The sequence below is a fragment of the Ranitomeya imitator genome, chromosome 2, assembly GCF_032444005.1.
Source record: "Ranitomeya imitator isolate aRanImi1 chromosome 2, aRanImi1.pri, whole genome shotgun sequence".
In the NCBI taxonomy this organism is placed as follows: domain Eukaryota; kingdom Metazoa; phylum Chordata; class Amphibia; order Anura; family Dendrobatidae; genus Ranitomeya; species Ranitomeya imitator.
Window position 1 is genome coordinate 33,918,323 of NC_091283.1, and position 26,443 is coordinate 33,944,765.

The window sequence follows — 26,443 nt, forward strand, 5'->3', positions numbered from 1 at the left end:
ACTATTTTTGCTGGTGCAGTCACTGTGCACATACATTACATTACTGATCCTGAGTTACATCCTGTATTATACCCCAGAGCTGCACTCACTATTCTGCTGGTGCAGTCACTTTGTACATACATTATATTACTGATCCTGAGTTACATCCTGTATTATACTCCAGAGCTGCACTCTCTATTCTGCTGGTGCCGTCACTGTGCACATACATTGCATTACTGATCCTGAGTTACACCCTGTATTATACCCCAGAGCTGCCCTCACTATTTTGCTGGTGCAGTCACTGTGTACATACATTACATTACTGATCCTGAGTTACATCCTGTATTATACCCCAGAGCTGCACTCACTATTTTTGCTGGTGCAGTCACTGTGCACATACATTACATTACTGATCCTGAGTTACATCCTGTATTATAACCCAGAGCTGCACTCACTATTCTGCTGTTGCAGTCACTGTGTACATACATTACATTACTGATCCTGAGTTACCTCCTGTATTATACCCCAGAGCTGCCCTCACTATTTTGCTGGTGCAGTCACTGTGTGCATACATTACATTACTGATCCTGAGTTACATCCTGTATTATACCCCAGAGCTGCACTCACTATTTTTGCTGGTGCAGTCACTGTGCACATACATTACATTACTGATCCTGAGTTACATCCTGTATTATACCCCAGAGCTGCACTCACTATTCTGCTGGTGCAGTCACTTTGTACATACATTATATTACTGATCCTGAGTTACATCCTGTATTATACTCCAGAGCTGCACTCTCTATTCTGCTGGTGCCGTCACTGTGCACATACATTGCATTACTGATCCTGAGTTACACCCTGTATTATACCCCAGAGCTGCCCTCACTATTTTGCTGGTGCAGTCACTGTGTACATACATTACATTACTGATCCTGAGTTACATCCTGTATTATACCCCAGAGCTGCACTCACTATTTTTGCTGGTGCAGTCACTGTGCACATACATTACATTACTGATCCTGAGTTACATCCTGTATTATACCCCAGAGCTGCACTCACTATTCTGCTGGTGCAGTCACTGTGTACATACATTATATTACTGATCCTGAGTTACATCCTGTATTATACTCCAGAGCTGCACTCACTATTCTGCTGGTGCAGTCACTGTGTACATACATTACTGATCCTGAGTTACATCCTGTATTATACTCCAGAGCTGCACTCACTATTCTGCTGGTGCAGTCACTGTGCACATACATTACATTACTGATCCTGAGTTACATCCTGTATTATACCCCAGAGCTGCACTCACTATTCTGCTGGTGCAGTCACTGTGTACATACATTACATTACTGATCCTGAGTTACATCCTGCATTACACCCCAGAGCTGCACTCACTATTCTGCTGGTGCAGTCACTGTGCACATACATTACATTACTGGTCCTGAGTTACCTCCTGTATTATACTCCAGAGCTGCACTCACTATTTTCCTGGTGCAGTCACTGTGTACATACATTACATTACTGATCCTGAGTTACATCCTGTATTATACCCCAGAGCTGCACTCACTATTCTGCTGGTGCAGTCACTGTGCACATACATTACATTACTGATCCTGAGTTGCATCCTGTATTATACCCCAGAGCTGCACTCACTATTCTGCTGGTGCAGTCACTGTGTACATACATTACATTACTGATCCTGAGTTACATCCTGCATTATACTCCAGAGCTGCACTCTCTATTCTGCTGGTGCACTCCCTGTGTACATACATTACATTACTGATCCTGAGTTGCATCCTGCATTATACCCCAGAGCTGCACTCACTATTCTGCTGGTGCAGTCACTGTGTACATACATTACATTACTGATCCTGAGTTACATCCTGTATTATACTCCAGAGCTGCACTCACTATTCTGCTGGTACAGTCACTGTGTACATACATTACATTACTGATCCTGAGTTTCATCCTGTATTATACCCCAGAGCTGCACTCACTATTCTGCTGGTGCAATCACTGTGTACATACATTACATTACTGATCCTGAGTTACATCCTGTATTATACTCCAGAGCTGCACTCACTATTCTGCTGGTGCAGTCACTGTGTACATACATTACATTACTGATCCTGAGTTACCTCCTGTATTATACTCCAGAGCTGCACTCACTATTCTGCTGGTGCAGTCACTGTGTACATACATTACTGATCCTGAGTTACATCCTGTATTATACCCCAGAGCTGCACTCACTATTCTGCTGGTGCAGTCACTGTGTACATACATTACATTACTGATCCTGAGTTACATCCTGTATTATACCCCAGAGCTGCACTCACTATTCTGCTGGTGCAGTCACTGTGTACATACATTACATTACTGATCCTGAGTTACATCCTGTATTACACCCCAGAGCTGCACTCACTATACTGCTTGTGCAGTCACTGTGTACATACATTACATTACTGATCCTGAGTTACATCCTGTATTATACTCCAGAGCTGCACTCACTATTCTGCTGGTGCAATCACTGTGTACATACATTACTGATCCTGAGTTGCATCCTGTATTACACCCCAGAGCTGCACTCACTATACTGCTTGTGCAGTCCTTGTGTGCATACATTACATTACTGATCCTGAGTTACATCCTGTATTACACCCCAGAGCTGCACTCACTATACTGCTTGTGCAGTCCTTGTGTGCATACATTACATTACTGATCCTGAGTTACATCCTGTATTACACCCCAGAGCTGCACTCACTATACTGCTTGTGCAGTCCTTGTGTGCATACATTACATTACTGATCCTGAGTTACATCCTGTATTATACTCCAGAGCTGCACTCACTATTCTGCTGGTGCAGTCACTGTGTACATACATTACTGATCCTGAGTTACATCCTGTATTATACCCCAGAGCTGCACTCACTATTCTGCTGGTGCAGTCACTGTGTACATACATTACATTACTGATCCTGAGTTACATCCTGTATTATACCCCAGAGCTGCACTCACTATTCTGCTGGTGCAGTTACTGTGTACATACGTTATATTACTGATCCTGAGTTACATCCTGTATTATACCCCAGAGCTGCACTCACTATTCTGTTGGTGCAGTCACTGTGTACATACATTACATTACTGATCCTGAGTTACATCCTGTATTATACTCCAGAGCTGCACTCACTATTCTGCTGGAGCAGTCACTGTGTACATACATTACATTACTGATCCTGAGTTACATCCTGTATTATACCCCCGAGCTGCACTCACTATTCTGCTGGTGTAGTCACTGTGTACATACATTACATTACTGATCCTGAGTTACATCCTGTATTATACCCCAGAGCTGCACTCACTATTCTGCTGGTGCAGTCACTGTGTGCATACATTACACTACTGATCCTGAGTTACATCCTGTATTACACCCCAGAGCTGCACTCACTATACTGCTTGTGCAGTCACTGTGTACATACATTACATTACTGATCCTGAGTTACATCCTGTATTATACCCCAGAGCTGCACTCACTATTCTGCTGGTGCAGTCACTGTGTACATACATTACATTACTGATCCTGAGTTACATCCTGTATTACACCCCAGAGCTGCACTCACTATACTGCTTGTGCAGTCCTTGTGTGCATACATTACATTACTTATCCCGCACTGATCCTGAGTTAAATAGAGGTATTTCAGATTTTATTGTAACACAAAGTACAATGGCCATTTTTTGGGAGATTAGTGTTTATTAAATATTTTCAAATTATAAAAAAAACTATAAATATATGAAATGTACAACAAAAATATTACGTCAAATACACCAAACAAAAATAAGTCTTTACATGTACAGATTTCAATAAATAAATTAGACATGTTTAAAAGTCTTTAAAATACCCCTAAAGCCCTCTTGTCTCTCCTTTATGTCATATTTGTAGACAGCATTTTCATTTTCTTATTCAAAGTAAAAATGTAAATTTCACTTTAACCCCTTCCCGACCTGTGACACAGCGTATGCGTCATGAAAGTCGGTGCCAATCCGACCTGTGACGCATATGCTGTGTCACAGAAAGATCGCGTCCCTGCAGATCGGGTGAAAGGGTTAACTCCCATTTCACCCGATCTGCAGGGACAGGGGGAGTGGTAGTTTAGCCCAGGGGGGGTGGCTTCACCCCCTCGTGGCTACGATCGCTCTGATTGGCTGTTGAAAGTGAAACTGCCAATCAGAGCGATTTGTAATATTTCACCTAAAAAAATGGTGAAATATTACAATCCAGCCATGGCCGATGCTGCAATATCATCGGCCATGGCTGGAAATACTAATGTGCCCCCACCCCACCCTACCGATCTCCCCCCCAGCCCCCCGATCTGTGGCCCGCTCCCCTCCGTCCTGTGCTCCGCTCCCCCGTCCTCCTGTCCGCTCCCCCGTGCTCCAATCACACCCCCCCGTGCTCCAATCAAACCCCCCCGCACTCCGATCCCCCCCCGTGCTCCGAACCACCCCCCCTGCACACCGATCCCCCCCCCCTGCACACCGATCCACCCGCCCGCACACCGATCACTCTCCCCCTTGCTCCGATCCCTCCCCCCCCGTGCTCCGACGCCCCCCCGTGCCCTGATCTCCCCCCCCTGTGCCCTGATCTCCCCCCCTTATACTTACCGATCCTGGCGGGGTCCGTCAGTCTTCTTCCCCGAGCGCCGCCATGTTCCAAAATGGCGGGCGCATGCGCAGTGCGCCCGCCGAATCTGCCGGCCGGCAGATTCGTTCCAATGTGAATTTTGATCACTGTGATATAATCTATCACAGTGGTCAAAATAAAAAAACAGTAAATGACCCCCCCCATTTGTCCCCCATAGATAGGGACAATAATAAAATAAAGAATTTTTTTTTTTTTTCACTAAGGTTGGAGTTAGAACTAGGGTTAGGGTTATGGTTAGGGGTAGGGTTAGGGGTAGGGGTAGGGGTAGGGTTAGGGTTAGGGTTAGGGTTAGGGTTAGGGGTAGGGTTAGGGTTAGGGGTAGGGTTAGGGGTAGGGTTAGGGTTAGGGGTAGGGTTAGGGTTAGGGTTAGGGTTTCGGTATGTGCACACATATTCTGGTCCTCTGCGGATTTTTCTGCAGCGGATTTGATAAATCCGCAGTGCTAAACCGCTGCGGATTTATGGCAGATTTACCGCGGTTTTTCTGCGCATTTCACTGCGGTTTTACAACTGCGATTTTCTATTGGAGCAGTTGTAAAACCGCTGTGGAATCCGCAGAAAGAAGTGACATGCTGCGGAATGTAAACCGCTGCGTTTCCGTGCAGTTTTTCTGCAGCATGTGTACAGCGATTTTTGTTTCCCATAGGTTTACATTGAAATGTAAACTCATGGGAAACTGCTGCGGATCCGCAGCGTTTTCCAAAGCGTGTGCACATACCTTTAGAATTAGGCTATGTGCACACGGTGCGGATTTGGCTGCGGATCCGCAGCGGATTGGCCGCTGCGGATCCGCAGCAGTGTTCCATCAGGTTTACAGTACCATGTAAACCTATGAAAAACCAAATCCGCTGTGCCCATGGTGCGGAAAATACCGCACGGAAACGCTGCGTTGTATTTTCCGCAGCATGTCAATTCTTTGTGCGGATTCCGCAGCGTTTTACACCTATTCCTCAATAGGAATCCGCAGGTGGAATCCGCAGGTGAAATCCGCAGGTAAAACGCAGTGCCTTTTACCTGCGGATTTTTCAAAAATGGTGCGGAAAAATCTCACACGAATCCGCAACGTGGGTACATAGCCTTAGGGTTAGGGTTGGGTTGGAATTAGGGTTGTGGTTAGGGTTAGGGGTGTGTTGGGGTTAGGGTTGTGGTTAGGGGTGTGTTGCGGTTAGGGTTGTGGTTAGGGTTACGGCTACAGTTGGGATAAGGGTTAGGGGTGTGTTGGCGTAAGAATTGAGGGGTTTCCACTGTTTAGGCACATCAGGGGGTCTCCAAACGCAACATGGCGCCACCATTGATTCCAGCCAATCTTTTATTCAAAAAGTCAAATGGTGCTCCTTCCCTTCCGAGCCCCGACGTGTGCCCAAACAGTGGTTTACCCCCACATATGGGGTATCAGTGTACTCAGGACAAACTGGGCAACAATTACTGGGGTCCAATTTCTCCTGTTACCCTTGAGAAAATAAAAAATTGCTTGCTAAAACATCATTTTTGAGGAAAGTAAAATGATTTTTTATTTTCACGGCTCTGCGTTGTAAACGTCTGTGAAGCACTTGGGGGTTCAAAGTGCTCACCACATATCTAGATAAGTTCCTTGGGGGGTCTAGTTTCCAAAATGGGGTCACTTGTGGGGGGTTTCTACTGTTTAGGCACACCAGGGGCTCTGCAAACGCAACGTGACGCCCGCAGACCATTCCATCAAAGTCTGCATTTCAAAACGTCACTACTTGACTTCCGAGCCCCGACATGTGCCCAAACAGTGGTTTACCCCCACATATGGGGTATCAGCGTACTCAGGACAAACTGGGCAACAATTACTGGGGTCCAATTTCTCCTGTTACCCTTGAGAAAATAAAAAATTGCTTGCTAAAACATCATTTTTGAGGAAAGAAAAATGATTTTTTATTTTCACGGCTCTGCGTTGTAAACGTCTGTGAAGCACTTGGGGGTTCAAAGTGCTCACCACATATCTAGATAAGTTCCTTGGGGGGTCTAGTTTCCAAAATGGGGTCACTTGTGGGGGGTTTCTACTGTTTAGGCACACCAGGGGCTCTGCAAACGCAACGTGACGCCCGCAGACCATTCCATCAAAGTCTGCATTTCAAAAGTCACTACTTCCCTTCTGAGCCCCGACGTGTGCCCAAACAGTGGTTTACCCCCACATATGGGGTATCAGCGTACTCAGGAGAAACTGGACAACAACTTTTGGGGTCCAATTTCTCCTGTAACCCTTGGGAAAATAAAAAATTCTGGGCTAAAAAATTATTTTTGAGGAAAGAAAACGTATTTATTATTTTCACTGCTCTGTGTTATAAACTTCTGTGAAGCACTTGGGGGTTCAAAGTGCTCACCTCACATCTAGATAAGTTCCTTTCGGGGTCTAGTTTCTAAAATGGGGTCACTTGTGGGGGGTTTCTACTGTTTAGCCACATCAGGGGCTCTGCAAACGCAACGTAACGCCCGCAGAGCATTCCATCAAAGTCTGCATTTCAAAATGTCACTACTTGACTTCCGAGCCCCGACATGTGCCCAAACTGTGGTTTACCCCCACATATGGGGTATCAGCGTACTCAGGAGAAACTGTACAACAACTTTTGGGGTCAAATTTCTCCTGTTACCCTTGGGAAAATAATAAATTGCAGGCTAAAAAATCATTTTAGAGAAAATAAAATTTTTATTTTATTTTCATGGCTCTGCGTTATAAACTTCTGTGAAGCACTTGGAAGTTCAAAGTCCTCACCACACATCTAGATTAGTTCCTTTGGGGGTCTAGTTTCCAAAATGGGGTCATATGTGGGGGATCTCCAATGTTTAGGCACACAGGGGCTCTCCAAACGTGACATGGTGTCCGCTAATGATTGGAGCTAATTTTCCATTTAAAAAGCCAATTGGCGTGCCTTCCCTTCCGAGCCCTGCCGTGCGCCCAAACAGTGGTTTACCCCCACATATGGGGTATCAGCGTACTCAGGACAAACTGGACAACAACATTTGCGGTCCAATTTCTCCTATTACCCTTGGCAAAATAGGAAATTCCAGGCTAAAAATCATTTTTGAGGAAAGAAAAATTATTTTTTATTTTCATGGCTCTGCATTATAAACTTCTGTGAAGCACCTGGGGGTTTAAAGTGCTCAATATGCATCTAGATAAGTTCCTTGGGGGGTCTAGTTTCCAAAATGGGGTCACTTGTGGGGGAGATCCAATGCATAGGCACACAGGGGCTCTCTAAACGCGACATGGTGTCCGCTAACAATTGGAGCTAATTTTCCATTCAAAAAGTCAAATGGCGCGCCTTCCCTTCCGAGCCCTGCCGTGTGCCCAAACAGTGGTTTACCCCCACATATGAGGTATCGGCGTACTCGGGAGAAATTGCCCAACAAATTTTAGGATTCATTTTATCCTATTGCCCATGTGAAAATGAAAAACTGAGGCGAAAAGAATTTTTTTGTGAAAAAAAAAGTACTTTTTCATTTTTACAGATCAATTTGTGAAGCACCTGAGGGTTTAAAGTGCTCAATATGCATCTAGATAAGTTCCTTGGGGGGGTCTAGTTTCCAAAATGGGGTCATTTGTGGGGGAGCTCCAATGTTTAGGCACACGGGGGCTCTCCAAACACGACATGGTGTCCGCTAACGATGGAGATAATTTTTCATTCAAAGAGTCAAATGGCGCTCCTTCCCTTCCGAACCTTACCATGTGCCCAAACAGTGGTTTACCTCCACATGTGAGGTATCGGTGTACTCATGAGAAATTGCCCAACAAATTTTAGGATCCATTTTATCCTGTTGCCCATGTGAAAATGAAAAAAATTGAGGCTAAAAGAATTTTTTTGTGAAAAAAAAGTACTTTTTCATTTTTACGGATCAATTTGTGAAGCCCCCGGGGGTTCAAAGTTCTCACTATGCATCTAGATAAGTTCCTTGGGGCGTCTAGTTTCCAAAATGGGGTCACGTGTGGGGGAGCTCCAATTTTTAGGCACACGGGGGCTCTCCAAACGTGACATGGTGTCCGCTAAAGAGTGGAGCCAATTTTTCATTCAAAAAGTCAAATGGCGCTCCTTCCCTTCCAAGCCCTGCCGTGCGCCCAAACAGTGGTTTACCCCCACATATGAGGTATCAGCGTACTCAGGACAAATTGGACAACAACTTTCGTGGTTCAGTTTCTCCTTGTACCATTGGGAAAATAAAAAAAATGTTGCTAAAAGATAATTTTTGTGACTAAAAAGTTAAATGTTCATTTTTTCCTTCCATGTTGCTTCTGCTGCTGTGAAGCACCTGAAGGGTTAAAAAACTTCTTGAATGTGGTTTTGAGCACCTTGAGGGGTGCATTTTTTAGAATGGTGTCACTTTTGGGTATTTTCATCCATATAGACCCCTCAAACTGACTTCAAATGTGAGGTGGTCCCTAAAAAAAATGGTTTTGTAAATTTCGTTGTAAAAATGAGAAATCGCTGGTCAAATTTTAACTCTTATAACTTCCTAGCAAAAAAAAATGTTGTTTCCAAAATTGTGCTGGTGTAAAGTAGACATGTGGGAAATGTTATTTATTAACTATTTTGTGTCACATAACTCTCTGGTTTAACAGAATAAAAATTCAAAATGTGAAAATTGCGAAATTTTCAAAATTTTCGCCAAATTTCCGTTTTTATCACAAATAAACGCAGAATTTATTGACCTAAATTTACCACTAACATGAAGCCCAATATGTCACGAAAAAACAATCTCAGAACCGCTAGGATCCGTTGAAGCGTTCCTGAGTTATTACCTCATAAAGGGACACTGGTCAGAATTGCAAAAAACGGCCAGGTCATTAAGGTCAAAATAGGCTGGGTCATGAAGGGGTTAAACCTTCAATATTCAAGTATCAGTTTCCAGACTATTCATAAATGTAGTGAAAACATTGTATTAATTTTCAGTTCGAGAAGCTTACTAGAGAACGAAAACTTGAAGATGTTGTCTTCTTCCTCCTCCTCTCATTAAAGTTTTCATCCTCTTAATATATTTCACTCACTATATTATATATCACTGTGTACAGTACATACAATTGCTCATTTTTCCTTTCTACCCACTTAATTCTTCTCTTTTCTCTGCTTTACGTAGAAAAAGGAAGTATCTTGCCCCTGCATTTATCATTCACCTCTTCAACTCCTGACCCAGCTGCTCTGCTCCTCCTCCCTGCCAGGGACTTTTGCAGTGACTCTTGACTTATGCAGAGAAGATTAATCTCCTGTTGCTACATAGAGCTTTGAAGGATTCAGGTAGTAAGTTTTAAATAACATGATGTCATAGACTTAATGGAAAAGAGAAGAATTAATCAGGTAGAAAGGCAAAATGAGCAATTGTAAGTACTCTATGCTATATAATATGATGACTGCAATATATTAAGAGGATAACATTTTTGATTGCAGTGCTTCTTTAAGGTCTATGCTTAAAATAAGCCGTCAATATGTGAATGGTGGAAATCTGTCTCCACGGATTAGTAGAGTCAGTGGTCTGGTTTGTGGAGGCTCGGTCAATGATCATTACAATAGTGTCACATCTGAAATCGGCTATGGCTGATACCATAGTTCAGCACTTTCTGATCTGCTAATCATCAAGGTCCTGTGGGTCAAGGCCCCCCTGGTTCTGGAAACCCCTTTGAAGAACCTTTATTTCAGTTTGGACCAGTAGACATGATGATAACGAGGCTATGAAATCTCAATGACTACTTCTTCTCTTGTTGTTCCAATTGTTGTTGGGTCACTCCTGGTCCACATTCTTCCGAACGATTCCCATGTGTCGCTCGGTTGTGTGAAGTAGGCCACCCCATAGCATTTAATACACTTCATGATCTGTGGATTGTAGAGAGAATGTCATTGTCAGGGTATTTCAAGTAATTAATATGGAGCACGTTGTTTCTTACTATATTTCCAAACCAATAGACAGAAGAGTACCATTTCTTCTCGAGGAGATGGCTACCAGATGGTGTAACCGGTAGCACGGGCTAGGCAATAACTGGTGGGATAAAAGTATACTTGTCTCTCCTAAACAAGGAAGAGAAACGTCTCCTGTGGCACCAACGGAGTAACTATAAAGCTGTCCATATATGACATAGCTTTTTTCGAGTTAACAGCTCTCTCTTCCAACTCCCCGATACACTGGAAGGCTGAGCACTCCTGAGTCTTTTTTGAGAGAACCGGTGCCAAACTCCTCTGAAAGCGAGTTATCTTCTCATCAAGCAAAAAGATTTGATAATTGAAATACAACTGGCTTGATCCTTCTCTCCTCAGACATTATCTGTCGGGGGAGAGTCGAGAGACCTCCATATACATTACTGGGCGACCATTCCGATGAAAATCAAAATCAGGGCATTTGGCTGACTTTTCTCGAATGCATATGTGTCTGCCTTAAGTCAGTTTAAGACTCTTGTGACACGACTAAAGATATTGGCCACACCAGAACCCTACGAAAAGGAAATACGTAGCTCATAGTCATGAGACCATCCATACTGACTCTGGATCATGTCACTGCCAACATGTGAATATGGAGAATTGATCAGCTGGGGTATCCTGCAGTCAGAAAGCAGTCAGTCATAGGCTGACTTCCATCTTGAAAAAATTCAATACTTTAGGTTCGTAGGCCATAATTCATCATTTGCGTTTTTTAAGTCACTCTCCATTTCTTTCCCGTGATTTTAGTGCCATTTTTGGCCCAAAATTCAGCAAAATGGCACACACGATTGATGAATTTGGGTCAAGTTGAAAAATGGTCTTTTTTTTCCTGTCTTCAATTAGTTTTTTGAATTTTGACTCCAATAATTGCACCAAAATTATTCCAGCATACTCAATAACATACTGGGGGTGTGAGTCAGGCTGGATGATATTACACCAAATTTTGTGACATTTTAAAAAAGTTGTAATTGACGAATCAAGCAAAACCATCTGGAGTCACTACACTATGCCCAAAAGGCAGAAAAGAAACAAAACAAAATAAAATAAAACAGGTCAGCACACATAAAATAGACTTTAAAAAAGGTATAAATAGTATCATGAATTGGGTCCAAACAAAAAAAAGGGTCAAAACTGGGCAAAAACCAGGTGCGAAGGCAATGATGAATCGTGGACGCAGTGTTTACCGTTCCATCTATTTTTAAGAAAACCAACCATGAAAATTAGAAAAATAAGTACACCTCCTGGACTAGTGATTTTGGGTGAGAACAGGGCAGAGTGACTATGGACTTTAAGAACTGTTATAGGCTTACTATGCAGTACTTGCCATATCTTGTCTATAGTAAAGTTTGACGTAAAGTTTGTAAAAAGACACAACCTACTGCAAAACTTCTACATTTTTGTGGTACATGTTTTAAACCATGCTAATATAAAGTTTTATTGATAAAGTTAATAAAAGACTTACCAGGCAGTATATACAAAGTAGGGCAGGTACAATAATTGAAACAGCCAACGCAATGAGAAGAAATCCATACCATGGCACAATAGGTCCTGTAGGTTCTACATAGAACAAACATGGGTTAGAATTTAAAAATTTGGATGGATTCTTTTCGGCAAATTAGTAGGATCAAATATAAATGATTTTAATTAAATATAATGCAAAATCTTATTTTTTTTTTGTTTGTGCATTGTGAAAATGAATGATTGTCACACTTGGAAATGTTATAAACTCTCACTTCAATCACACCGTTGTTTTTTCATGTACAGCGGTGTGTAAAAGTTTGGGTGCCCCCGGTCAAAATGACTGTTATTGTGAACAGTTAAGCAAGTTGAAGATAATTTCTAAAAGGTCTAAAGGTAAAAATGATTCATATCCTTTGTATTTTAGATCAGAAGCAAATTGGTCATGGGATTAATCTGATGGAATCATGGGATTAATCTGAAGAAAACCTCTCCATTTCGTGTATTTGATACCAAAGAAGTTTTTCAGAAGATTCCTTCCATGATTGTACTGAAAATGCAAGTGCCATTCACAACGTGCCACAACTAACTTTAAGAAGTTTCCTCTTCTATGTGATCTCAAAAAGCTCCTTCATTTAAATTTTTTTTTATAAAAAATTATTTTACGTTCTGAAATATCGCCAACCAACAAGAAGAACATTTTCTCAACATCTCATTTACATGGTTAGTCCCGAAATTCAAGGTTTAGAGAAGGAACCTTAGGTTCTCATGGAGGATTTCTGAGATGCTTTAGCCTTTTTTGCTGAGTTTTTTAGGCAAATTAAAAGCAGCTTTTTACAGTACCAGCAAAAACTGTGAGATTTCAGAAGTCTCATGCACGCTCTTATTTTTTTTTTCCTGATTGAAGTTGTGAACTGAAGCGTGTCTGAATTCGGCATTATGCACGTAGAAAAGCCGCGGAGACACCATCACGTGTTTCTCAACGCAAGCAATAAATCTTTCACCGGGAAGGAACAACCACGGGAAGGGTAGCATCCAAAAAGGAAAACCACCTATGCCAAAACTTGGTGTCCATTCACAGACAGCTGTTTCGGGGTATTTGCCCCTCATCAGTGTGGAGTAGGAAACTGGCTATTAGGAGCAGGAGCTATTATTTGAATTCGGCATTATGTCTGTTCTTTCAGCATTTTTGCAGCATTTTTTTTCACCTAGAAAGCTAGGAACCAATGGAATTATGTAAAAATGCTACAAAAAACTCAACTGAGTTTTTCGTGACATTTTTTAAGCACCTTTGGTGACTAAAACTGACTTTGTTAACCCTTTTACCCCAGAAGGTGGTTTGCACATTAATGACCGGGACAATTTTTACAATTCTGACCACTGTCACTTTATGTCAATAGCTCTGGAACGCTTCAACGGATCCTGGTGATTCTGAGAATGTTTTTTCGTGACATATTGTACTTCATGATAACATTTCTTTGATATGGCCTGCGCTTATTAGTTAAAAAAAAACAAATTTGGTGAAAATTTTGAAAATTTTGCAATTTTCCAACTTTGAATTTTCATGCTCTTAAATCACACAGATGTGTCACACAAAAATACTTAATAAGTAACATTTCCCACATGTCTACTTTACACCAGCACAATTTTGGAAACAATTTTTTTTTGTTAAGAAGTTATAAGGATTATAAGATGACCAGCGATTTTTCATTTTTCCAACACAATTTACAAAACCATTTTTTTAGCGACCATATCACATTTGAAGTCACTCTGAGGGGTCTATATGATAGAAAATACCCAAAAGTGACACCATTCTAAAAACTGCACCCCTCAAGGTGCTCAAAACCACATTCAAGAATTTTTTTTAACCATTTAGGTGCTTCACAGGAATTTTTGGAATGTGGAAAAACAGGGGCAACGGGAAAAATGGACCCCAAAATTTGTTGTGTAATTTCTTCTGAGCATGCCGATACCCCATATAAGGGAGAAAACCACGGTTTGGGTGCAAGGCAGGGCTCGGAAGGGAAGGAGGATCATTTGACTTTTTTAATGTAAAATTTCCTGGAATCATTAGCGGACGTCGTGTCCCGTTTAGAGAGCCCCTGATGTGCCTAAACAGTGCAAACCCCAACAATTTACCCCATTTTGGAAACTAGACCATTCAAGCAATGTATTTAGATGTGTGGTGAGCACCTTAAAGCCCCAGGTGCTTCACAGAAGTTTACAGTGTTGGGCTGTAAAAATACTATCACATTTCCCCCGAAAAAAATATTTTTCCCAAAATTTTGCATTTTCATACTGGTAACAGGAAAAATTGCACCATACAATTTGTTGTGCAATTGAATATGCCAATACCCCATATGTAAGGGAATATTACTTTTGAGGCACAGTGCAAAGCTCAGAAGGGGAGAGGCGCCATATTGGAGTTCAGATTTTGCTGGAATGGTTGATGGTGCCATGTTACATTGTCAGAGCCCCTGAGGTGCCAGAGCAGCAGAATCCCCCTATATGTGAACTCATTTTACAGACTACACTCCCCAATGAATTCGTCTAGGGGTGCAGTGATCATATTAACACCACAGGTGCCTCACAGAACTTTTTAACCACTGAGCAGTGAAGAAAGAATAAATTACATCCTTGGGCCAAACACCCATCATTTGTCCTACAAAGTTTACTATATAGTAGTAAGTGTGATAGTTATGTCTCCCAACTGTCTTCTAGATCCAGCAGGACTGTCCCAAAGTTGGAAAGCTGTCCTGCTTGATGTAGGAGTTACGTCTGTGCTTCAGATTTTAATGTCTCCTCAGGTTAATGATAGAATTTAATATAATGGTGGAGCAGGGATCCAGATGATCCCTCCTCCACTGTTCGGTATATAGGATCTTTGAGTCATGTGACATTCTCAGGTCATGTGACAAGGCAGAAAAGATGCGGAGCATGATGCACATGGAAGGTGTGTGCATGTTCTAATGTAGCAAAGCTGTGTGTGTTGATGTAACGGAGCTGTATGTGTTGAGGTACCAGAGCGGTGAGAACTCTTGGCCACCATACTGTCTGTAATGGGGTCTAGGGGCATCACGCTGTGTTCTCAGCTGTGAGTCAATATGCTGCTTTGTAGGCATCATCCCGAGTGTGCGTGTGTTGGGGTGGGGGTGTCTGTAGGAATCGTGCTGTGTGTGATGGATTGTAATGTGGAGGCATCAATAATGCTGAGGTAAATGCTACTTATGTGGACATTGAAACAGTATAAAAGGACATAGAAAACTATACTGCATATCTGCATTATAATTTCAAGGAAGGCACCAGCATTATTTCATTGCTATGTCGAGAAGGCATGAATATTTTTATCATCATCGTTCTTTATACAGGATGGAGCAAAGGAAGGAGACAAATAGTAAAAGAGGGTAGGTTGTGTCAGCAGCATTGGATTGATATTTCAAAAAGCAAATTTTGGTGGAGAATCCCTTATATTAAAAAGAAGCCAGACAGCGAGGCTGAAGAATCAAAACCTTTGATAAGTGTAGTAAGTTGGGTGATGTACCTTCAGTAGTAGGTGTCTTGGTTGTAGTTGTTGGCCGTTGTGTAGTAATAGGTGGCGTGGCTGTAGCTGGTGGATGTTGTGTAGTAGAACTGACTGGCGCTGGAACAAAACAAAGCAAAAACATACAAAATAGTTAAGATTGTTCATGGTGGTCAGTTGGCACATGACACGTGTGATTTAGACAGTAACATAGAGCAAGTCAACCTTTAATGCAAACACAACCTTAGTAGTGTCAGTGACCTCACCAAAGAAATAGATGGTAATGTGGTAGTAACCAACAGGCCATTTCATAGCACAGTGCAGTTTAGACTTGTCATGTCTTTTAAAATCAAAAAAGTTCAAAAAATTATCCTTCTGTGGCATTTGTGATCAAGTAAACTATTCTGAGCAAGCCACAGACTCTAACTGACTGTGTCACTGCCAGAGGTAACATTATCCTGCTGAGACTGAGAGATTGTAAATTCTATAATGTTCTCCGCTTCTTCCCCACTAAGGCTAGTTTCACACTAGCGTTTTGAGGAGCTGCGGAGGGCTGTGGACTTCCTCTGTGAAGCCCTGCCCTCGACCGCTAGCTCTGCCTACTTCTGTATGCGGCCTGCGTACCTATCTTTAACATTAGGTATGCAGGTCGTGCCGCTGTATGCGGATGCTTCCACATGCGTCGTTTTGACGATGCGAAGAAAAAAAATTGCTACAAGTCAAAACGACGCATGCGGAAGCATCCGCATACAGCGGCACGACCTGCGTACCTAATGTTAAAGATAGGTACGCAGGCCGCATGCAGAAGTAGGCGGAGCTAGTGGCAGAGGCGCGGCCGAGGGCGGGGCTTCACAGAGGAAGTCCGTAGCCGTCCGCAACGCTAATGTGAAACCGGCCTAACTTGCTTACCATACAAAAGAGCAGGCCTAGTGTAGCTTTCATTTGGTTGCACCACTTCCCTGCCTGCAGCTTCTGTCAGTGCTAATGATTATACTTTTGCTGGCACAGGTCGTTCACATATTCTTATCCACAGTAAGTTTTTTTTTTAAATTTCGCTTTTAACCTACCACATCCAAATGCGTTACCGCTTTTCTTTTACCATACAATTTATATAATACTATAATTAACGTTTGACAATCTTTTCAACCCCAACTATTCAAACCTTACCAAATATCACATAAGAAGAAACACTATATGCAAATGTGCACATGCAGAAAGCAAAATATGGCGGTAAGCTGCAGTGTTAGTGTGGCATGTGCTGTTGTCAAATTGGACTAGGAAAATAGGTGGGGAACAGTAGAAATGCACAAATAAAAGGCTACATTTTTTTTCAATTTTTGCTTTTATGTTTTCAAAAAAAATGACAAATTAAGAAATTTTAGGTAGGTGCACATCCAAACATCCATCATCTGCAACAGGGTGCCATCTTGACATTGATGTGGTGTTTAAAAATGTAAAATTTGACTTTGAAAACAGATAGGCAAAAACAAATTGATTAAGACATGCATACATTGAGGCTACACAGTCACAGTTAAATATCTGGATTTTAGGGAATAACATTTTATATATAAAAAAAAAAGTATTTCCTCTTCACATGAAGGACTGCACAAGAAAGGTAAATATTCAGAACAGACTCTTGTGAGCACTTGTAAGTAGATTGTGCTGGCCTGCTTATTAGTTCAAGTACATCTGTCACTAAGATTTTGATTCATGATCAGAAAGAAGCATGAAGGAGGGGAAAAGAGTCTTGTGGTTACCACTTTCTGGGCTGCTGCTGTGGTTCTGATAAAGCTACTCCTCTCTTTCCATCTCCATTGCTGAGCTGTGAGCTTTGACATCTTCTCACGCTCCTAAAATCAACCTCAATCAGCTGCTGCATTCCCTGCCTCAGCTTTTACACAGGCTATGATAGTCTCTCCTGATTGGCTGCTCTGTTCTTTGTAATGTAATAGCTGCAAGGCATTATGGGGAAGCCTGCGCGGGTCGTGCCTGAAGTCATGTCAGCCTTTCATGATTGATATACTCTTCTTCAATGTGTGAAAAGGTGAAGAACATTTTTGGGGGCGTTTCACAGAAATTGATTTGCAAATTTTTTGAATTCTCCGGGACCAACCGGTTTTTATAAAATTTGAATTGAATTTGATTCGAGCAGAATCGATTCCATCATCTCTAGTGGTCCCAAAGAAAAAATATTTGACTTATATTCCTCTTTTCCTCTTTCACTTTCCATTCTGTTCATTGATAACATATACGGTTATACTATTATTTTTGAAGCATTCTCACTTTGCAGCATTTTTTCCACAACTTCCTACACTTTGCACAGTACTGTACAACAATATGTCCAGAAGTGAGTCAGAGCAGATAACTGCACCTATATCGATTCAGTACAACATAAAAATTGTAAAATTCTGCCTTTGAAAAATCACAGAGATAAATAATATTGAGGCAAATCTTACTTACGTGGACATTCACACGGTATCAGAGGACACAGATAACTGTAGTACATTTCTGGGCTGCAGTGTTGAGGAAGGCACCAGCAGTGATTCTTTCCTAAGTTCAGAAGTCATAAATATTATTATCATCATCATTTTTTATGTAGGTGAACATGATCTGTCAACTTGGCCAAGGAAGGAAGCAAATAGAAAAATCAGTTGCATTAGGTTGATTCCAAAATTAATTTTATTAGAAAGCCTCTTCAAATGGAAAAATGCTAGATAGCAAGGCTGAAGAAACAATACCCTATGGTAAGCTTCATAAATTAAGTAACATACCTTCAGGAGTAGATGGTATGGTAGTAGTTGTTGGGCGTTCTGTGGTAGTAGATGGCATGGTTGTAGTTGTTGGGTGTTCTGTTGTAGTAGATGGTATGGTTGTAGTTGTTGAGTATTCTGTGGTAGTAGATGCCATAGTTGTAGTTGTTGGGTGTTCTGTTGTAGTATATGGCATGGTTGTAGTTGTTGGGTGTTCTGTGGTAGCAGATGGTATGGTTGTAGTTGTTGGGTGTTCTGTTGTAGTAGATGGCATGGTTGTAGTTGTTGGGTGTTCTGTGGTAGTAGATGGTATGGTTGTAGTTGTTGAGTATTCTGTGGTAGTAGATGCCATAGTTGTAGTTGTTGGGTGTTCTGTGGTAGTAGATGGCATGGTTGCAGTTGTTGAGCGTTTTGTGGTAGTAGATGGCATGGTTGTAGTTGTTGGGTATTCTGTGGTAATAGATGCCATAGTTGTAGTTGTTGGGTGTTCTGTGGTAGTAGATGGCATGGTTGTAGTTGTTGCGCGTTCTGTGGTAGTAGATGGCATGGTTGTAGTTGTTGGGTATTCTGTGGTAGTAGATGCCATAGTTGTAGTTGTTGGGTGTTCTGTGGTAGTAGATGGCATGGTTGTAGTTGTTGCGCGTTCTGTGGTAGTAGATGGCATGGTTGTAGATGTTGGGTATTCTGTGGTAGTAGATGGTATGGTTGTAGTTGTTGGGTATTCTGTGGTAGTAGATGCCATAGTTGTAGTTGTTGGGTGTTCTGTGGTAGTAGATGGCATAGTTGTAGTTGTTGGGTATTCTGTGGTAGTAGATGCCATAGTTGTAGTTGTTGGGTGTTCTGTGGTAGTAGATGGCATGGTTGTAGATGTTGCGCGTTCTGTGGTAGTAGATAGTATGATAGCAGTTGTTGGAGGTTGTGCAGTAGTACTTACTGGCCCTGGAGCTAAACAAAAATTGGAAAATAAATAAAAATAAAAATTATTCCTAAGAAACAAAACAATGTAACAATGGTCAGTGGGCACATAGCATATATGATGTGGACAGTGACATGTCGAACATAGAGTAAGCCAACCTTTGATGCAATCACAACCTTAGAACAGAATCAGAGCTCCTATTTAGATTCACTACTACATGTAAATTCTAAAATTCTGCCTTAATGTGGTCACAGTTAAATAATATTGAGGTAAATCCTACTTACGTGGACATCCACATGGTATGAGGTGATATAGATGACTGTAGTACATATCTGGGCTGCAGTGTTGAGGAATAGAGATAAGTGAACCTTCCAAGGTTTGGTTCAGTTCTCCGAACGTCTCAATGTTCACCAAACATGTTTGCCAAATTTATACACAACACAATAATGGGTGCCAAAAAGCTTCCGAAACAGCTCAAATTAGGGGCAGACAGGGTCTTGGACCAGCATTTCCAGCTGAAACATTGATCAGGTGGATGTGTGAGGTGTAGGCCTGGTGCTCTGAGAGCCCTGCCAAATTCATGCATCAAACACGAAGGAGACCCAACTTGGATTCCAAACATTTCCAAAAATTATGGGCAGACAACAGGAAAAGTGACATGAATTGACCCACACTAGAAATTTTCTAATGGCATAGCAGCAGTCAACTACGGGCCGTGAATGAGGTATCAGGGTCTGGGCCAGAATTTAGAACTTTGAATTGAAGTTTCAATTAAGACCTGGTGGTTAAGGGATCGGTGTAAACTTATTTATGTTACCTCATGCAACATTTTTTTCAGCCACACTTAGATGGCACAAACATCAGTTTCATAGAGTACTATTGGTAGAAAAATGTAAGGATAGTAACACAAGAAGTTGAGTGAAGGTAAGTGCAGGCCTGCCTGTCTGGGAACTCTACTGCTACAGGCAGCATACACGGAGGAAATCCAACTTGGATTCTCCACATTTCGAAAAATTATTGACATACACCACTGAATTGGCATCAATTTCTACAGAGTACAAACAGTATATTAGGCCTATGACACTCCTTCCACTAGAGGCAAGCCACCAGATGGAGATCCAACTTTGAGTCTTCAAATTAAAAAAAAATTGTCTGTAATATCAGCAGCAGTAGCAGCAGCAGACACAGAAGCTATGACAAAGATGCCACAGACTACAATAACGCAAGATCAATGAGTGACACTAAAAAGGACACCTTAGCCTAGTCTTGCCAGTCTGCAACTGGGACACTAAAGTCATTGGAGATCCATGACTTATTCATTTTAATGAAAGCTATGCAGTCTACACTGTCAGGGGACAGCCGGATATGCTTAATGTTGGCTGCCGGGCATGACAAAACCTCCAAGGTGTAACAGGCGAGCTCAGGTCACGCTTCCATTTTTGAAGACCAAAATGCAAAAGGGTCCAAATTCCCCCTGATGGCACGGATATTGAGCTCAAGATACTCCTGCACCATCCTCTCCATTTGTTCACAAGGAGTCAGACTTGTACTCTGTTCTGCTGGTGCACAGGCTGGTCTAACAAATGTGTGAAACGACTCACAGAAATTGCTTATGCCACTTACAGTGATTCTGCTGCTAAAGTTTTTGCGATTATGCCTTGATGTTCCCAGGGATTTACATCTAGAACTGGGATGCACACTGTGTGCCTCACAGGTGTCTTGGGGAAAACCACTCTTAAGATTGTCTACAAGCGTGTTTTGATACTCCAGCATGCACGGCTCCCTTTCCAGGGAGGAAGCATCAAGCTAAATGTACTCTTGTACCGTAGATCTAACAGAGTGGCAACCCAGTAGTTGGCACTATTTCTAAACTGAAGAATATGGTCATCATGTTGAAGACAGTGCAACAAGAATGTGCTCATGTGTCGGGGCTTCCATGAGGTCCAAGTCCATGGTGTGTTGGTGGCGGGGTAACCATCAAGGTTGCTTTATCCGTCCCCTCCCACAACCATGGAAAACAGAGAGGGGATCTTTATCCTCTTCATCTCCTGACTGCTGCGCGTCCATCACCTCATTCTCCTCCATTTGTTCCTTGGTTCCTGCACATTCACTGACAGTTTGTGTGGTAACATGAGCTTTCCTCAATCACTAGTACACAGTATGGCTTGGTGACCTGTGTACAGGTACCTCGTACAGCGGTGGGGGCACTGCCATCACCATGTGTTGTGGTCAAGAAAAGGATATCCCTCTTGTCCTTGCACTTGACCACTAGCAGGTTGTCTCTACATTGGGCTCTGCTCTTACCCTTTCTGAGCAGCTTCCCAATTAGCATTAGGGAGGTCTCTCTGATTTTTGTGGACAATACCGCAGGCTGCGGTAGCTCACACAGAGAGGGACTTAAAGAGTGGGATGCTGGAATAAAAGTTACCTATGTAGAGGACTGATAACTTTATCCTGAAATGGGTGCTTTTTTTACTCACTCCCAGGACAGAGGGGCATTCAGGGGCTTCAATGTAGCTGTCCTTCCCTTCATAAACTCTAAACCTGTGGGTGTACCCTGAGGTACTACCTCAGAGCTTGCAGAATTTAATTCCATACCTTTCCTGGTGAAGTGTCACTGGATGCGCTGCTGATAATTATATCCAACGAATATTTTTCTTGAAAACTTTATTTTAGCTGGTTTACAAAGTCAACGCGTTTCAAGGGCAACACAGAACCTCTTCGTCAGCTTAACTTTGAGATTACGGTCAAACTTGGGGTCATTTCGGGGAATATGACTTTGTTTCATAGATATCAAAGTATCACTTTATTCCGCTTCCTATGACCTGCATGCCCATATAGACGGAGCAGGAGGGTTGATCCCACTGACAGATTCCCTTTAATTTGTCACCTTATGGCACCTCCATTTTGCACATATTTTCCTTCAAAGCAATGATACTACGGGTAAGTAACTCTAAGTAACTCTGGCACAGAAAGGAACATTTTACATTTAACCACCGACAAGCTCCCTGTAAGCTGCCCGATATGTAATAAAAAACTCAGCAAGATCAGAATTTCACTTTAGTTATTATTCCCCACAGAAAGTAAGAAGAGTTGTAAAATTCTATTTAAAATTGTTGTGCTGAAAAATATGGCTCATTCTCCAAAAATAGAGGACAATCCTTCCTGAGGAAGACAGAAAAAAAGTCATGGCTCTTGGAAAGCAGAGATTAAAAATATGAAACAAAAAAGTCTTCACATATAGGCTGAAATAGATTGTGTCCTTAAAGGGTTAATGTATATGTATTATGCAGTGAGTTTAAACAGAAGCTGAATCTTTGGAGTGAATCTCACTTACGGGGACAGTCACACGGGATGAGGCGGCACTTATAATGGTTGTGGTTGGGCATAGTCGGATTGCAGTGTCGAGGAAGGCACCAGCAGTGTTTCTTTTCTGCATAGTGTTAAGAAAACACGATTGTTATCAACATTATTTTTATATAGTGTTTACCTTTATTATACATTTATTACATAAGCTGAGCTTAACATTTGTCAAGTTTCTCACCGCTAGGAGATATTTTCCTAATGGATATTAGTACACAGAAAGAGGAATATTATGGTACAAGAAAATTGATTTAAATTGCAATCGAAATAGAAAAAAAATAGGGTTTTCAAATAACAATATGCTTAAAATAGGCCGTGTCCTTAGTGGGTTATATATCGGTCATCTCATTATCATCACAGACAGGATTAAAATAAAAAGTTATACCTCAGTATACAGAGAGAACAGATAAACGGAGGCGTATATTGAACAATTCAAGTAAAATACTTTATTCCAAATGTTTAAAATATGACAAACAATTAATTAAAAAAGAGCCAATAGTGCGTGATGATGAGCTAAGGAAAACTAAGTGGCACCACCAGATGGCAGGCAAGAACACTATCTGATAATAATAGACAATGTAATCCACAACATTACAAAGTAAACAGCAGAGCACCAATGACGAATATGTAAATATCCATATAATGTGTATTGTACATTCTGATCACTTAATATAGTTAGGGTGCCTGTAGTATCAACAAGGTACATTGCTCAAACAAGATTAATAATAACCCATAATGTCCTACATTTATGTAAAAACCAGAGTCAACATATCTTACCAAAGTCCATGCGATGGTGCCACTTCCCCACTTTACCTCTATATACAGTAGATAACACAGGATCCTCAATTCACAATAGGTGATGTCACAGCTCACCTCCTCCTCCTGTACAATGACTGATAACACCTCTATATACAGTAGATAACACAGGATCCACCATTCACAATAGGTGATGTCACAGCTCACCTCCTCCTCCTGTACAATGACTGATAACACCTCTATATACAGTAGATAACACTGGATCCACCATTCACAATAGGTGATATCACAGCACACCTCCTCCTCCTGTACAATGACTGATACCACCTCTATATACAGTAGATAACACAGGATTCTCCATTCACAATAGGTGATATCACAGCTCACCTCCTCCCCCTCCTGTACAATGACTGATAACACCTCTATATACAGTAGATAACACAGGATCCTCCATTCACAATAGGTGATGTCACAGCTCACATCCTCCTCCTCCTGTACAATGACTGATAACACCTCTGTATACAGTAGATAACACAGGATCCACCATTCACAATAGGTGATGTCACAGCTCACCTCCTCCTCCTGTACAATGACTGATAACACCTCTATATACAATAGATAACACTGGATCCACCATTCACAATAGGTGATATCACAGCTCACCTCCTCCTCCTGTACAATGACTGATACCACCTCTATATACAGTAGATAACACAGGATCCTCCATTCACAATAGGTGATATCACAGCTCACCTCCTCCTCCTGTACAATGACTGATAACACCTCTATATACAGTAGATAACACAAGATCCACCATTCACAATAGGTGATGTCACAGCTCACCTCCTCCTCCTGTACAATGACTGATAACATCTCTATATACAGTATCCAAGAAGTATCGTTTCTCCTTGTGGAGAGTGACATGATAACCATGTCGAAGTGAGGAGACTTAAAGCCGCAATGCTCCTCTGGGAAATATGCAAATTTTCTCTTCAGAGAGGAAGAGGACTAGAACTCTAGTGCCACCTATTGCAAGTAGCAATCCTAACAGTCAATGTCGACCCTTTAACGAGCCTTGTCACATGACTTAGGATAATAGCCAAACCAGAATCTCAATTTGCAGACACTGTGTTTCGGGGTACTGCCCCTCGTCAGTGCAAAGTCTGCAAATTGAGATTCTGGTTTGGCTATTATCCTAAGTCATGTGACAAGGCTCGTCAAAGGGTCGACATTGACTGTTAGGATTGCTACTTCCAATAGGAAGTTTTTACCCTTCTGTAAACACCGCCTACCTTTTTTGGAGTAAAATATAAAATTACTAGCTTTATCTCTCCTTGCTCTATAAGGAACCGTCACGTCCTCTGAGGTGAATTACGCTAGTAATCTGGGTTGGCTCCGGACCCGTTAATAATTAAGAAATCGGAGCTGGTGGCGGCTGATTTGTCCTGTGCGTTTGGGAGTCTTTGTAGCAACTGGCGGCGTTGATAATTATGATTCCCGCCTGAGTGGAAGTAGTTACATAACCCTTGCTGCAGCTTGCCCATTAGCCAGTACAAAGTAATGCAGCCTTTCTGGCAACTAATTACCTTAGGTGCAGTACCCTGACTGACCTGAAGGTAAGGGGGCACCAGAGAGCTGCAAGTTCAAAACCGGAACTGGGAAGTGGGATATAGATAAATCCCCTTCAGAAAGAACCAGGGGCAACCAAACAACCCCCAGTTCATGACAAATTGGTGTGAGTGGTGGGGATGATAAAGGTATCCCCCCAGTGAACAGTGACAAGAGACATGATGGCTGCTTCCATAAGCATGGACACTGTATAAAAGAAAATTGCAATCTAAATATAAAAACAGATTATAAATATCAGTACTATGAATATTAATTCTTATTAGTGAAAAAAAAGAAAAACTTGTTACATTTCCAGTAAGAAATAAATAAGATTTGTCCATGTTAGATACTCACTCGTAGTCACAGTTGTTGTTGTTGTGCTTGGCTTTTTTGTTGTCATTGTACCTGAGCCAAAATTATCAAACAGATTAGTGGTTTCGTCAGACTAGTGGTGGCGGCCTGTCCCCACTGTCCCCTGCCCTCCCTCTGGAGCTGGTGTCACGGGGCTACCGCGACAGAGAGGTTCCAGAGAACCGCAGCACTTTGGGCCTCGTTCACACACAATGAACAGGAGCTCTTCTCCTGAATTCTGACCTGGCTGCCTTGCGCCAGCAGGGCAGGAGTTAAACCTTGTTACTGAAGTTACTCAGAGCTATGTCTCTCAGCTGATTTGGTTTTGGTAATCTCCGCTCCTATATAGACTCAGCTTTGTCTACAACTGTTGTCAGTGATCAGTTCTGCTGCCTGGCTTGGAGTGTGAAGGAGCGTAGTGTTGGAGTTTGGAGGTTTATTTACAGAGATTGGTGTCTACTGTTTTGGTTGCATGTTAAACCTGTTTTCCTTCCTAATTTTTTCCTTCTCTTCCCTTCTCTGTGTTTCCTCTGTGGTTGTGTGAGCATTTGGTGAGTTTGAGACTTTTAGTTACCTTGTCTGTATACCCTGTCAATTGTTGTATTTATACACTGGTGCAGTCCACCTACCTTTGGGGGAGAGGGGGCCGCTGATAGGGCCTGCACAGGAGACAGGGATACGCTGGCGGCTCAGGCCTCCTAACCATCATAGGTACCCCTGAGATAAGGGAAATCCAGGGCCCCATTATAGTGGCAGGGACAGGTGCGGGTCCCAGTACGCCGTCCTGCCCCTTTATCGCCGTTAACGGCGTGACAGCTGGACTGACCAGTCTCTACCTATACACATAGTACTTCAGACGAGGAGAAGTCCTCACATTCCTCCGTGACTTGTACTCATCAGCATGTTTCCGTCTGTTTAAAGTTCTGCAGCGTTTCAGACTTTTTAGCAGATTAAATTCCCGTGTATAGAGAGGTCACTTCCTTTTTTTAACCTTTCACATATGTTTCTCAACTTTGGTGGGAAAATAAAACCTTTTCAGTGAAGTAACCCGTGATGTGTCAAGAAATGTACCAAAAGTTATCAATACATTAAAATATGTTTCAGTTGAATCTACAGGT

At 42.0% G+C, this 26,443-nt stretch overlaps 1 protein-coding gene across 1 annotated transcript in view; it reads right to left on the reverse strand.

Moving 5' to 3' along the window:
* Nucleotides 1–9,521: 9,521 nt before the first annotated feature.
* LOC138661611 (uncharacterized) overlaps nt 9,522–26,443 on the reverse strand; it is a 53,203-nt gene continuing 36,281 nt past the window's right edge. Inside the window, exons 15-21 of the mRNA XM_069746434.1 lie at nt 25,329–25,379; nt 22,585–22,680; nt 18,353–19,276; nt 18,042–18,131; nt 15,603–15,701; nt 12,066–12,160; nt 9,522–10,504 (exon numbers count right to left, since the gene is read on the reverse strand). Coding sequence (XP_069602535.1) covers nt 10,361–10,504; nt 12,066–12,160; nt 15,603–15,701; nt 18,042–18,131; nt 18,353–19,276; nt 22,585–22,680; nt 25,329–25,379 — 1,499 coding nt within the window. The 3' untranslated portion in view covers nt 9,522–10,360. The remainder of the gene's footprint in view (nt 10,505–12,065; nt 12,161–15,602; nt 15,702–18,041; nt 18,132–18,352; nt 19,277–22,584; nt 22,681–25,328; nt 25,380–26,443) is intronic.